We start from the raw sequence: 14,255 nt of genomic DNA on the forward strand, positions 1-14,255 counted from the left end.
ATATTAATGTGACTGGACAGTGAAAATTTCTTTATCATGAACAAAATTTTTTCTACCTGTCAGAGCCTTCAAGTCACAAAACTGACTAGATAGCTCTAATAAATGCATTTTTTAAAGATACCTTTGCTGTACTGAGACAGATGGTTCATCAAATGCAAAGTACCAAAAGAATGAAGTACGCAATTTGTTAATCAACAACAAATTCTGAGCAACCCAAGTAAATCTAAAGACAGACTGATACGATACACAGCTATATGACTGAACTTTTACAAAGCTGTATTTGGAGTGACGCAGTGACCAGGAAGCATAGGCTGTTGACAAATGGCATCACATTGTGTTTAGTGACAAATTACATCTCTATACTACTCCAAATGACCATCATCTGTGCGTATGGTGACAAACTGGCAAGAGATTCCAGTCTTACAATCTTTTGAGGAGGTACTGTGGTGTTACTACTGGTATCATGGAATGGACAGCCAGCAGATGCGACTTCAGGTCATGGTTGCTAGTGATTAAGGAAGGAATCTGACAACACAATGGTATATCATGGAAATCCTGCATCCTCAAGTGTTACCTCTCATGCAACAGTATTGTGGTGACATTTTTCCAACAGGACGATGCTTGTCCACACATGGCACTTGTCTCTACAGACTGTCTGCAGTATTTTGAGGGACTCCCATGGCCATTAAGATCCCCAATACCAGCCTCTGTTAAAACATGTAGAACCAGTTCAGATATTGACTCCACCCCATTGCCAATATGCAGTATCTCGAGGACCAGTTACAACAGTTGTTGGCCAGCTTCCCTCAGAAGAGGAAACTAAATAAAGTCATGCATCAAGGTCAGATGTAGTGGAATATCATTGACATATGGGCTCATACTGATACCACCTTTGATTCAACTCGAGTTCTTAATCACTGACATAACATCACATACCATCTCAACCTATTAACTTTAGAGGTATTTATTTCAAAATCTGAGTGTGTCATCTTTCATTTATATGAAACCTGCATACACTTAACATTCACCATTAGCTCAACTGCCTTCAGCCAGTTCGAGTGCAATAATGTCTCATTAGTGCAACATTCACACTGAGTGGAATATTTGACTGACAGTTTGTTAATGACAACTATGTCTGTTTACATTTTGAACACGCCATGCAGTGTCTCAGTCTGTGGGTGAACTTTTATGACATTTTAGCCCATTTGAGTAGATTTGGGTGTATCTTGTATAAATTCTAAAATTATTAAATTTTCCTTTTCTTTCTAATATTTTTCTTTCTTAACAGTGAATTTTTGTGTTCACGGCAACATTAAAGTTTTGGGCAGTGATTTAACAATGACACTATATTGATGATGGTCGAAGTAGAGAGGATATAAAATGTAGACTGGCAATGGCAAGGAAAGAAAGCATTTCTGAAGAAGAGAAATTTGTTAACATCGAGTATATATTTAAATGTCAGGAAGTCCTTTCTGAAAGTATTTGTATGGAGTGTAGCCATGTATGGAAGTGAAACATGGACGATAAATAGCTTAGACAAGAAGAGAATAGAAGCTTCCGAAATGTGGTGCTACAGAAGAATGCTGAAGATTAGATAGGTAGATCACATCACTAATGAGGAGGTATTGGATAGAATTGGGGAGAAGATGAGTTTGTGGCACAACTTGACAATAAGAAGGGACCGGTTGGTAGGACATGTTCTGAGGCATCAAGGGATCACACATTTAGCATTGGAGAGCAGCGAGGAGGGTAAAAATCGTAGAGGGAGACCAAGAGATGAATACACTAAGCAGATTCAGAAGGATGTAGGTTGCAGTAAGTACTGGGAGATGAAGCTTGCGAAGGATAGAGTAGCATGGAGAGCTGCATCAAACCAGTCTCAGGACTGAAGACAACAACAACAACAACAACACTACATGAGCAACTGTCAAATTTTATAAAGCATGAATTGGTGGACATACTAAAAGTAGGTTCCATTTTCACCTTGAAATTCTTATCACAAAAGGAAAAAAAAAGGGGGGAAAAAAACCATTTGATAGATACATCACACCTTCATTCAACAGCACACTACTATCCATGTACAACCCAATACCACCAACCCCAACCCCCCCCCCCCCCCCCCCAAAAAAAAGGCCTAAATGCAACATTGTGCACACAAACCACAGAAAGGTAACTAGGAAGGATACTAGTTCCGTATATAAAATCAGTGACTTCAGTCCATGCATTGTGCTCTCCTTTGTACTCCACCACACCCAAGAGAGGTTTGTAACCTTTTAAAAACATATAATGCAATTCTGTGAGTGTGGCTAGGCCTGATGTTTAGGAAGGTCTTTAGTTATGGATGATGCTATTCTCATTAGCTTTTGTAGCAAAGTGTCTTATGTTTGTGTAACAAAGGACCACCTTCTGTCATGAGGGGACAGTATATAGGTATTAGACACACTTTCAAGTAAATACTTCAACAAACTGTAGTTAAAATTTATGTATTTCTTTCTTTATTGTACAATTGAAAACAAAATTATGGAAATAATTTGTAAATAAAGAGTACCAAATTCAATATATGCATAATTGTTGTCCAGCAAGATCATTTGCATGCAAAAATTCCATTAGGAAAGCACTAGGAAACTTCAAATTACAATAAAATATATTTTCAATACCACCATATATTTTTGAAGTATATAAATGCTGCTGTGCTAAAAAAAATCAAATCCCTGTTTTTACTACTCAGATATGAAACGCATTATTTTACAGCAGAGGATGAAACGCTGATACAGACAATTACTGGAAACATCCAGTGACTCTTACGAAAATGATAGTTTATGGCAGTAAATGGATAACAGGGAGTCATGCACAATTTCTGGATGAGATAGACAGGTTACTTTTTAATATACCATCTGACACAGTCAGCACCGTCATCCAGTCACTGTACATACTTGTCCATCACCAGCTGACTCACAGAAGGCTGGCACACTGGTACAAAAACTGTCATGTTATAATTTACATAGCTACATATCCCTTCAATAATAATGCTAAATTCTGATATTTCAGTATAAGAAAACATACATTTTCAGACAATACATTATACACCAAAGAATGAAAGTTTCACAATGAAATTTGAAAATGAATTGACAGAATACAATATTTGTAGCTAAAGATGCAAATGAAGATAATGCACCCTTTAGAAGGGAATGGAAGTCTAAAAATACTGCCACTGCCCTCCCCCCCTCCCAGTACTGAAATGAAATCAAGGACTTTCCTTCAAAATTCCCATTTGTAGTAACGAGCTACGTTATGACTATATTCTGGAACTATGTATTCTACACAGCGTCTAATGTAGAAACATTTTCACATAAAATAATAAGCATCAACACTTAAATGACTTAAGCTGTAAAAGTAATAAACAGCTACAACAATGCACACCTCAATATCGAAAAGGCAACCAAAACTCATATTTTAAAAAAGTAAGACTTTTACTTAAAAATGAACTATAATCAACAGTTTTTAATAATTTTGCTCACTGTTTTTTGGTGCATGATATGCTTAACAAAAAACTAAATTTTACTAACTAGAGAAACTTTAACTAAGATACTAAACACTGTAAGTTTACATTGGATTTTATCAGGAAGTAACCACATAAATCTTTTTCTGAGAATAAATTCAAGAAATCGCACTCCATGCAAAAGCGCCTTCCAGAGGTACAGCTTTTGAGGAGAGGATCATGAAATAAAACATTTTTGTGCTTTCCAAACAACAGCACACATGCTAAAGATGACAGGTGATTATGACTCAATTTACAATCTGTATGACACTAGTCAACACCAGACTGATGTAACATTACATAAAAATAGAAAGGAATAAAATGTCTTTCAGTACAATGAAAAACTTGTTAAATGTTAATGATTACTTTACTACACAAAGGCACATAAACGAATAAATTCTACAATACTTGTGTGTACAGGCACTTTTTGAAGCTGGGAAGCACCACCCAGCTATAAAGGTAATGAAGTGGTAACACATTTGCTCGTATCTTTTATGAAATTTTTCAAGAAGATAGAAACAAAGCTCGTGTAATTTTTGGAGTAATATGCTCACATATTCTCCTTAAAAAAATATGCAGCCTCTATAAAGGGAGACCATATTCAATGATACTGTCAAAGTCAGTAATTAGTACTAATAAATATATCTTATGGCATGTGCAATATGGCAACGAAGATATAAAAATCTGAAGCCTTACAACATGGCATAGAAAACAGCTGGTAAAAAACCACCATAACAATTCTTAGTCACTCTGTCAATACTGAAGGCAACCTCATGAGAAACAGTTCAGAAGGCACAAGTTTCACTTTTAATGAAACACCAATGATTACCACGTACAAAATATAAAAGAGGAAATCTCACATCGGCATCTCATTGAGACTGAGATGGTTTCAATAGCAGTCGATATCTTGCCCCATTTTGATCTGTAAAGAACCAAAACAAAAATGTAGATACTTTGTTAACTTCAGACAACAAGTATTTTTTGCAAATCGTTTATGAAACATTGACACAAATTTTACTGCTACAGAATATTCACAGATACAAGCAAGCACATACTAAATCTTATAACCATGCTTCAAACGATGAACAGTACCTCTCTCAGAAGTATATATCTCAATGTATAGTCTACAAGCCACCCAACAGTGTGCGATGGAGAGAAGTTGGGGTTCGACAATCATTTTCCCCTTTTCTGTTTCATTCACGAACTGGATCTGGGAAGGATGACTGTCAGTAATACTCTGCATGGTTTATAGTCTCTTTGATTTTACTGTTATGGTCCTTTTTGCAAGATATATGTGCAAGTGAGCAATATGTTACTCGATTTTTCTTGGAAAACACATTCCCAGAATTTTAAATAAACCTCTCCGCAATGCACCACTCTCCTCACATATAGTTTACCAATGGAAATGGATGAGCATCTCAGTAAGGTTCTTTCAGTTACTGAAAAAAAAAAGTCTAATGAAACATGTAGCTCTTATTTCGGTCTTGTCTATCTCCTCTATTGATCCTGTCAGATGCTGAAGACCTTGCTGTCATGCACCCAAAAAACTATCATCATCATCCTCATCATCTGATGGTATCTGGTGAGTGGTCCAGACTTAATAGCACCACAAACGTCAACTGAACAAAAGTTTTGCAAGCTCACTCTTTCATAGGTTAACAACATTTACTTGAGTAGTCTTCTAGTGAAACTTTCTGATGTCTGTTTTCCTACAATTAATTTTGTACAGTTGTTCCACTCTAAATCATTCCACACATATCTACTAATGTTTTACAGCTCTGAATAATTATCAATTATGTTGCATAACACTGATGTGTTTTTCAACCTATTTCTGCAAAATATATTACATTTGTTCATATTAAGGGTCAACACTGAAGCCCTGTAGCTAGTGTATCATCCATGGATTGTCTTGTATTTTCCTGCAGTTTTCTGCTGCTGTTATTTCCCCACATGAAAAATGTGATTCCTACATATATAGTTCGAAAATCAGTGACATTACTGTTTGTTCTTGAACTCCGTACATGTCTTCTCAGTTCCTCCATGTTAAGTACACTAAAATGTCTGACCACAAACTATCATACTGTACTACATGAGATCATTTGGCATGACAAATCCAATTATGATCTGTTATAATACTTAGCAAATTGTGATATTTATACCAGTTGTCAGAATTTCACTTTGATATTATGTTGTATTATTTTGGGTGTGGTTTTACATCATAAAAATTGATTCTTGGAATGAGCTACATTTTATGGTACTACACAAAACTGTTTGTGTGAATAAAATACTCACCATGCAATATTTCAATATTGAAAAGGGCTTCATCTTTCAGATTTCGGATAACTTCATCTGTCACCTGGATATGAATACCATTAGGACCCTGCATATACAAGTCATGTATCTGATCACCAGATACTCCAAGCATAGTTGCTAATTTCTGGGCCATCTCACCACACGAAAAATTATCAAGATACAAAGCATGATAAACTGTGTTCTGGCCCACACAGAGATACACTGTCAGGCACGGTGCAATGGATCTGAAAAAAGAATAGTAGTTAAAGAACCACTTTTACCCATTACATGATGCAACACAAAAAACAAAGCTTTTACAAATGAACCAGATGATGTGACAAACTATATCTAACACAAGCAGTTTAGTTTTATTTTGAAGAAAACTGGTAGTGTCAAGGTTTCCAAAATCCAACCAATACATGCCCAAAAAAATGCAACAGTTAACATGTTGAACATATTAGGCAAATGAAATTTTTACTCTTCTGCAGAGTGTGCTATGGTATGAAACTTCCTGGCAGAGTAAAACTGTGTGCCAGACCAAGAACGGATCCTTTCTTTCATGAGCGCTAGTCTTGCAAGTTTTGCAGCAGAGCTTCTGCAAAGTTTGAAAGGTAGGAGGCAAGGTACTGGCAGCAGTGAAGCTGAGAGGACAGGTTGAGTCGTGCTTGGTAGCTCAGTTGGTAGAGCACGTGCCTGTGAAAGGCAAAGGTCCCATGTTTGAGTCTCAGCCCGGCACACAGTTTTAATCTGCCAGTAAGTTCCATATTAGGAGAAGGTGTTGAGCAATTGTTGAAAGCAAAGTAACTGCTACTCCCTTAAAAGGGAAAAAGAGCAAGTACAGCTGCTGTTCTACACCCAACATTCTTTGAACCTCACTTGCTAAAGGATACTACAATACAAATTTCCAAATGTCAAAGCTCAGTAATTATAAGGGAAACATTTACACATTTTACCACAGGTCATAGTTTCTTGACATGGCCTTACATATATCGTGATATTTATCCATTCAGTGTACTATAGGGCACTGTTTGTACAGGGATTGGGAGAGGGGATCTCTCTCTCTCTCTCTCTCTCTCTCTCTCTCTCTCTCTCTCTCTCTCTCTCTCTCACACACACACACACACACACACACACACACACACACACACACGTGAAGTGGACATTTCACATCACACCTTTTAAGCATATTTCTTACCACCAAAATGCAAAGTAAGACATTACATGAGACCATCAACACATTTAACAAGAACCACATGTTGGTAACATCTGCCAAAAAGTGATCATGGAAATTAAGTTGTCAGAGTAAAAGCTAATTTTGAGCAACCAAGGACTTACCAATGAGATGATTTTGTTCTGATCATGGAAAAAACTTCTTTGTTTCTAAGATGATGATAACCTGTATGTACTAGCAGTCAGAACGAAAGTGAACCACACTTATGAGGGGAAAAACCCCTGTGAATTCTGGTTAAATATGTAGAAAATTAGCTAATATAGCTTTTGGATAGTCCTTTAAACTTGAGAGTTCACAAATGTAGAAATTCATACTGTCAACTGCTACATCAATCACATCTCAGAAAAGGAGCAGCCAGACTGATTTTCACGTAATCCCCACCACTTGCAGCAAATCTACTGGTGACCTTCCAATCGTTCTGTCACCATAACCAAGGCATCATATTTCAGATGAAACCATTAAGTATTTTGGTGTAACAATTGAGTACTTGTTTTCTGGTCTTTCGATAACACTTGGTTAATGTCATGGCCTTAGCCATCTGACTGTCTCCGACATGAACAATGACATATTGTCAACACTTACTCTATACTCCACAAAAGAGCACTGTGTGCATAACCCTTAATAAACATTATCCTGTCATGTTTTAACTATTTCTGAATGTGATATGTGATGTAAGGGGAGCAATTGTCTGCCTATATGCCTTTTACTCAAATGGACAATGGAAGGATGCCTCTGAAAGTTTGTTGTTAGTGGACTGATGACAGCATTCTTAATAACTGCCATGATGAACATGAATCCCACTGAAAATTGTAAATCTGGGATGGAATAACAGTTATATGAAACAGGATAGATTGCTATTCATCACAAAGGATGCACTGAACAGAAGACACACATTTATGTTCAATACGTGTTTGCTGCTAAATGCCTTCTGTATGTAGTGAGTAGCAATATACCCTATTTCATATGATTGAAAGGTGTTTAAAGTTAACCAACATGCCATAGGTAAACAGTTCACTGTCCAAATAAACCAAGGCATAACCAGTCCCATTTGAAAATTAGCTCAGTATACGAGGGTAATCCCGAAAGTAAGGTCTCCTATTTTTTTGTAAGTACATACACCTGTTTATTTCCCCCAATGGTTTACATCAGTTTACAGCTTGAACATTTAGCTATTTTTCGACATAATCACCATTTCTGTCGATGCATTTTTGTAGACACTGTGGCAGTTTTTGTATGCCCATGTCATACTAGCTCACCGCCATGCTGTTCAGAAAGTTATGAATCTCTTCTTTCACCTCGTCATTGGAGCTGAATCACTTTCCGGACAAATGTTCTTTTAACCTAGGGAACAGGTGATTGTCACTGGGCGCCAAGTCAGGACTATAGGGTGGGCGGGTGATTATGTTCCACTGAAAGTGTTGCAGGAGAGCAACGGTTTGCCGAGCGATGTGTGGGCGAGTGTTGCCATGGAGAATGTGTACGCCCTTCCTCAACATTCCTCTTTCTCCGGTTCAGAATTGCCCGTTTAAGTTTTTTCAGAGTCTCACAGTACCTGTCAGTGTTAATTGTAGTCCTAGCGGTTCAGCTCCGATGACAAGGTGAAAGAAGAGTTCATAACTTTCTAAACAGCATGGCGGCGAGCTGGTATGACATGGGCATACAGAAAGTGCCACAGCGTCAACAAAAATGCATTGACAGAAATGGTGATTATGTCAAAAAATAGCTAAATGTTCAAGTTGTAAACTGATGTAAACCACTGTACAAATAAACAGGTCTATGTACTTATAAAAAAATAGGAGACCTTACTTTTGGGATTACCCTCGTATCATCTTATGTATGATGCTCTTAAGTAGACAAATAATGTCTGCACTCTTGCTAACATTATTGTAATCCACAAAAAAATATATATTTCCCCAACCATACAGAAATGGAATGACTTGTTGGTGATTGGTAGCCTTGCCTGATAGATCACATTGTCAGAACAGGTTGGTATTCACATGCCTGCAAATAAATGTCATCACAATCACTCTGCAACTACTGCTGCAATAACATGAGGTGGTGCAGACAATACTACATTATGAGAATGTTCCTGAGGCCTTCTTCAGGACCACTAATATACGTATAGTGTATTATTTACTGGTTTGACCATGACTCCATTCTAGGAGTTCACCAACCCTTACAGAGTGAGTGTCTGTCCGCTCAATACAGTGGTTTCTTTCTGCAACATAACACATGAAACCGCTACAGGCATCTGTAACAATTGGAAGAGCACAATCATGACTCTGAAGGTACTTTCATGACCTATAAATTCCTGAATCTTGATTAAATCTAGCGTCTATGTAGTACCCCAAACATTATGTTAGCTGTATGAATACCCTGACGCACAACTGTCAGCAGCTGTGGGAACCAATGGAGCAGCATAACTACAGAGACCTGTCAGTATTTGAGTGTGTCACTTCCAGCTCATCCAGCAGATTGTACTTCAAATATGTCTTACTTTGATGGTCAGATTACTGTGACTGAGTGGTGGGAGTACTGTTTGGCATACTTGCAGAAAAAAACATGAACAGGTTATCAATTAACTAAGACTTGCTCACATTTTATGCAGTCATCTGAAGTAATTGTAAATTTCAGAAGTTTTAAAGTATGTGGCTCAGACAAGTTAAAAACCAGGTGTAATGTATAGTCACACTGAGACTTTTGATTCTGGGTCTGTTCACAGAAATGAATCAAATGAACGACATCAGGTTGGTGTTACATGGGTGGATAGTCTAAAAAGTACACAATCAGTGGTGTATCTCACTAGCAGGCTCAGCTCAGCATTTTAACGAGTGACTTGAGTTTTCAATGTAGGCATCACTACTATGTTACACATATCAGTTCATGGCTATTGTGGAGCAGAATACTCTAAGTACTTCATGTTCAGCTCAAAAAATAGATGTGGTGGTCTGAGCATTTTTTGTGAACATGAACCGAGTCATTTTATAACACAAATGCAATCTTTAACTGAAATGAATACCTTGCTATTCAAAGTCATTAAATCCTGTGTTTTGATCTACCTCTTGAGAGTCTACCACACTACCACTCCTCCCCCTCCCTCCAATTACCCCATTTTCTCTCAATTAGCTACATAATTTATGCTGTTCAGTTAGTCTCATTATGTGTAAACTAAAAAAAAAGTAATAAGACAGCACACAAAGAGTTCCATCCTATGAAAGACACAGTAAGTATCCTACTCCTATTTTCTTATAATTTGTAATTATCATTTGACTGACTGGGCAATATTTGAAAAATTAGTCTGGCAATTTAAAATCACAAGTCAAATGTAAATGAAATAACTATTTCATCTATGGGCATCCCAGACAGCATGGCTCTTGTTATTTTCCAGCACTTACCTAAGCTACAAACCATGACTGACATGACATTATTACTATCATGCAGTTCACAAATAGAAGGTAGTGATATTTCCCACTCCTCAAAGACATTTTAATTAATCAACTAATATAGCTAACCTTACAATCACTATACCAGGCAAGCCGTCTGGACATAGAAACTGAGTGCTACCCAAGCTAAGCCAGGGAAGAGTGCTATTTCTGCACTAATTATGTGAGACAAATTTAATTTTAAAAAAACTGATACAATTAAGTCCTGCATTACTGTTCCCTCGTGCTGATGGATTGTTTATAGTTCCTACACCAGTCACAGGAAAAAATTATATTACGTCTACTACTTCAAGTGACAATATGTAGTAGAAAATTAGAATTATTCTTGATGAATCTACAGACAAAAGTGTTAATACATGTGGCACTGTGAAAGTTAGTATGACACTAACATTGTATGAAAGAAATCTCAGACAAAAATGGTTAGCAAGAACTAAAACTTATTCTGCCTTGCCTATTATAAATCTGAAATGCAACACACAGGACACAGACAATAGACACACACACACTTGTTTGCCTTTCAAAATCCTATTTAATGGAAAATACTGACATACACAATAGTTGAACTGTATGGCTGAAGCGGGTTGGGTTGTTTGGGGGGAGGAGACCGAACAGTGAGGTCAGCGGTCTATGGCTGAAGCAACACTGATACTTATGAACTAAATGACTGTTACAAATGCTGGTACAGATTATGTAGAAACCCTCCAGAAAAATCAAATTGAGTCAACATCTACTCCAAAATTTGTTTAGAATCTTGATTAATATTTCTGGACACGAACTGTCCCTTTTTCCATACAATATAGACCTATTAAATGTAACAACAACTTACAGCAATTGCTGGAACTTTCATTAGTTCAGAAAAAAATTTTCCATGATATATAAATTGAAATAAAACAAGAACAAGAAAAATGGAAATGACATTCCAGCTATCAAAGAATGTGTACAACAAGAAGTCAGTATCAATTAATGCAAAAATAAGGCACTACAACACTGTGATTAAGCCAGAGTGTCTGTATGCATCTGAATGTTTAGCAATGAACACTAACAAGGAAATGGAAGATATAGCAAAAAAGGAGCGAAAAATCATTAGAAGAGTACTCGGGCCGAGATTTGAGAATGGGACTTGGGAGCTTAGAAGTAATAGAGAAGTGTATGACAAAATTGAGAAAGTGGGAGATACTATGAGGAAGAGAAGAGTAAGCTTTTACGCCCATTTGAAAAGAATGAACGATGAAAGGCTGACAAAGAAAATATTCATGTTTTTTGACAAGAACCCCAGAACCCAAATTACCTGGTTCAAAGAAGTCAAAGCAGACTTAGAGGAGATGGGTATAGGAGAAGATGATATAACCAACAGAGACTTAATGAGAGACAAAATTCAACATTTTGAAGGATTTGAAGTGAAGAAGAGAAGAACTGGAGGAACAGTGTGGACAGAAGACCGAAGGGAGCAGCACAGAGAGAGGATGAAGACATATTGGCAGAAGAGAAAAGAGGAGCGCAATAGGAGAAATGTACATTGAAAAATAGTTGTTTAACGCGGTCCCTAGACGGCCAAAATCGGAATTTAAAAAAAAAAAAAAAAAAAGAATTGAAATAAAAGCCCATAATCTTATATCAATCAATCACATAAATTAGCACTGGTAGGTCACACATTATCACAAATACTACTATCATATTACAATGCACTGAACTTTACAAAGTATTCCAAAATAAATAACAGTTCTGCAATTTGCTTCAAGTGAAATACAAAAGCTTACATTAAAAAAAGGTTGTGTGGATCATAAGGAAATACACAACACGACTGGCTAACTATTTTTATAGGCAGAAGTTATAATTGGAATTAAAGTCAGATGAGTTTGAGTGCTATGAAGATTAGAAAGCAGTTACATGATAAATTCTTCACAGACAGAGACGAATATTTCGTGGTATCACCAGTGTGTGCTCTGTCTCTCATCAACACCACATCCCCCAGCTGTTCTTTACCTTGGCACTGATGGGCTATTCTCCACTCAGGGATACTTATTTCTATTTTTAACACTCATAAAAATCTATAAATTTTGAAAACTAGCAGCATTGATTAGTACTGTAATATTCCCCGTGTGTGTTTTGTCACCTGTAGCTAACATTTGCATAGCTACATAGTCTTTTCATACCTGTGCTGACGTGAAAACCAGCAATTAATGTTGTGCACCCCCTGAAACACCTATTACAGTCAGATGTGGTAAAATGGTGCTATTCATTGGTGCACCACACATTTCACTGTTCCTTGCTACAGAGGATCGCCCCCCACCCCCCCCACCCCACCCCAACCTCTGATTTCTTATGTCCACATCACTTAACAGTTCTTGACATAGCTTTTTATGGTTGTCAGTTAAACACAGTGTCTGGTTGGCATGAACTTTCTCTGAATATGATAGGCACATTCTTTCCTAGTATGTTTTGGTAAGATTGGTAAGATGCATTTGCACAACTATTATGTCAACATTATTTTTTTAACCACTTCGAGTATAACAGAGAGTACAGGACTACTGGCTAAAATTCCGTATGGTAGATTGGTTCCAGACAAGCAGTTTTCTCTTTCAACTAGAAGACAGAAGCTCCCGAATTCTGACGAGCATTTGTTTATTTGGGCCAAAGTAAGTAATTTTAATTGTGAGATTAAGACTGCAGGTGTTATAGACATTAAATGACCTTGAATGTCCAAAGTGTTTTATTTATGACCTTGAACCACCAAAAAAAAAAAAAAAAAAAAAATAATAATAAAAATAAAAAAAAAAAAAAAACCAACTACATATTGATATTGCCAAAAGCCGAGAAGCGATTCTTCTTGGTGTTGTAGCTTTCAGGGGCACTCTGGGATGCTCATAGTGTCTCTGGGAACCACTAGGAGTCTATGTGACCTTGAACATAGCGTTTTAAACATGCTTTTCTTGCATCCAACTGGGTGCCGTTCTAGGGACTTTGCCTTGCCCACTGGGCATTCCAGTACATGATGCAACTTCCCCTGGACTTCGCAAATATGTTATATCCAAGCACCACAAAAAGTTGCTGCAACTGATTATGGGTTTAAGGAGAATAAACATATAAGGTCACCAGTCTCCTATTCACCCCTGCCCCTCCCCCCAGGATGGGAACAGTGTACACCTTCTGTCTGCAGCTAGAGTAAATTCTAAGTGCAAATGTGATAAAGTGTCCTAAATATTTGCTTGGTGTGTGTCAGAGGTCTGATGTGGGTATCGGCATGATGTTCACATAGTGAGATGTGGTAAACTGCCTGAACACCACAAACTGGCCAGTACAATGACACACATTATTAATCTGTTGGGTGGATTTGAACCGGTGGCAGCATTCCTCTTCATCCCAGAATTCGATGCTTTAAGGCACACAGTCATTAAGGCAGATAATAACACAAAAAAGATATCAGTCTTACAACTAGAATGAATAAAACATTTCACAGACTTACTTTGAATGAAGAGCATTGAACAATCTAATGCCATCAGGCACACCACAAATTTGTATCAGGTCATTTCTTGATAGGCGTAAAATATCTGCTCCAGAAAAGTTAGCAAATGTATGCAGGTAAGATCCAAACCGGTTTGCCTGAAGCCACTGAGCCGCTTGTTGTGCAGTGGCCTCACTTGCCAAAGGTTCCTGATACACCTGTAAAAACAAATATAAATCAAACTTAGACTGCTTAACACCAAGTTTTGAACAATTACTATTCACAAATGTCAATTTTAAATATTTCAGC

At 37.3% G+C, this 14,255-nt stretch overlaps 1 protein-coding gene across 5 annotated transcripts in view; it reads right to left on the minus strand.

The window, feature by feature from the left end:
- Nucleotides 1-2,467: 2,467 nt before the first annotated feature.
- The window catches only part of LOC124555490 (transcription factor CP2), an 897,377-nt gene continuing 885,589 nt past the window's right edge, over nucleotides 2,468-14,255 (minus strand). For all 5 annotated transcript variants that reach the window (XM_047129415.1, XM_047129412.1, XM_047129413.1 and 2 more), the window contains 3 exons: nucleotides 13,968-14,164; nucleotides 5,831-6,075; nucleotides 2,468-4,460 (listed from right to left, as the gene is read on the minus strand). In XM_047129415.1, the coding sequence (XP_046985371.1) occupies nucleotides 4,408-4,460; nucleotides 5,831-6,075; nucleotides 13,968-14,164 (495 nt within the window). In that variant the 3' untranslated portion in view covers nucleotides 2,468-4,407. The remainder of the gene's footprint in view (nucleotides 4,461-5,830; nucleotides 6,076-13,967; nucleotides 14,165-14,255) is intronic.

Source organism: Schistocerca americana, chromosome X, assembly GCF_021461395.2.
Source record: "Schistocerca americana isolate TAMUIC-IGC-003095 chromosome X, iqSchAmer2.1, whole genome shotgun sequence".
Lineage (NCBI taxonomy): Eukaryota > Metazoa > Arthropoda > Insecta > Orthoptera > Acrididae > Schistocerca > Schistocerca americana.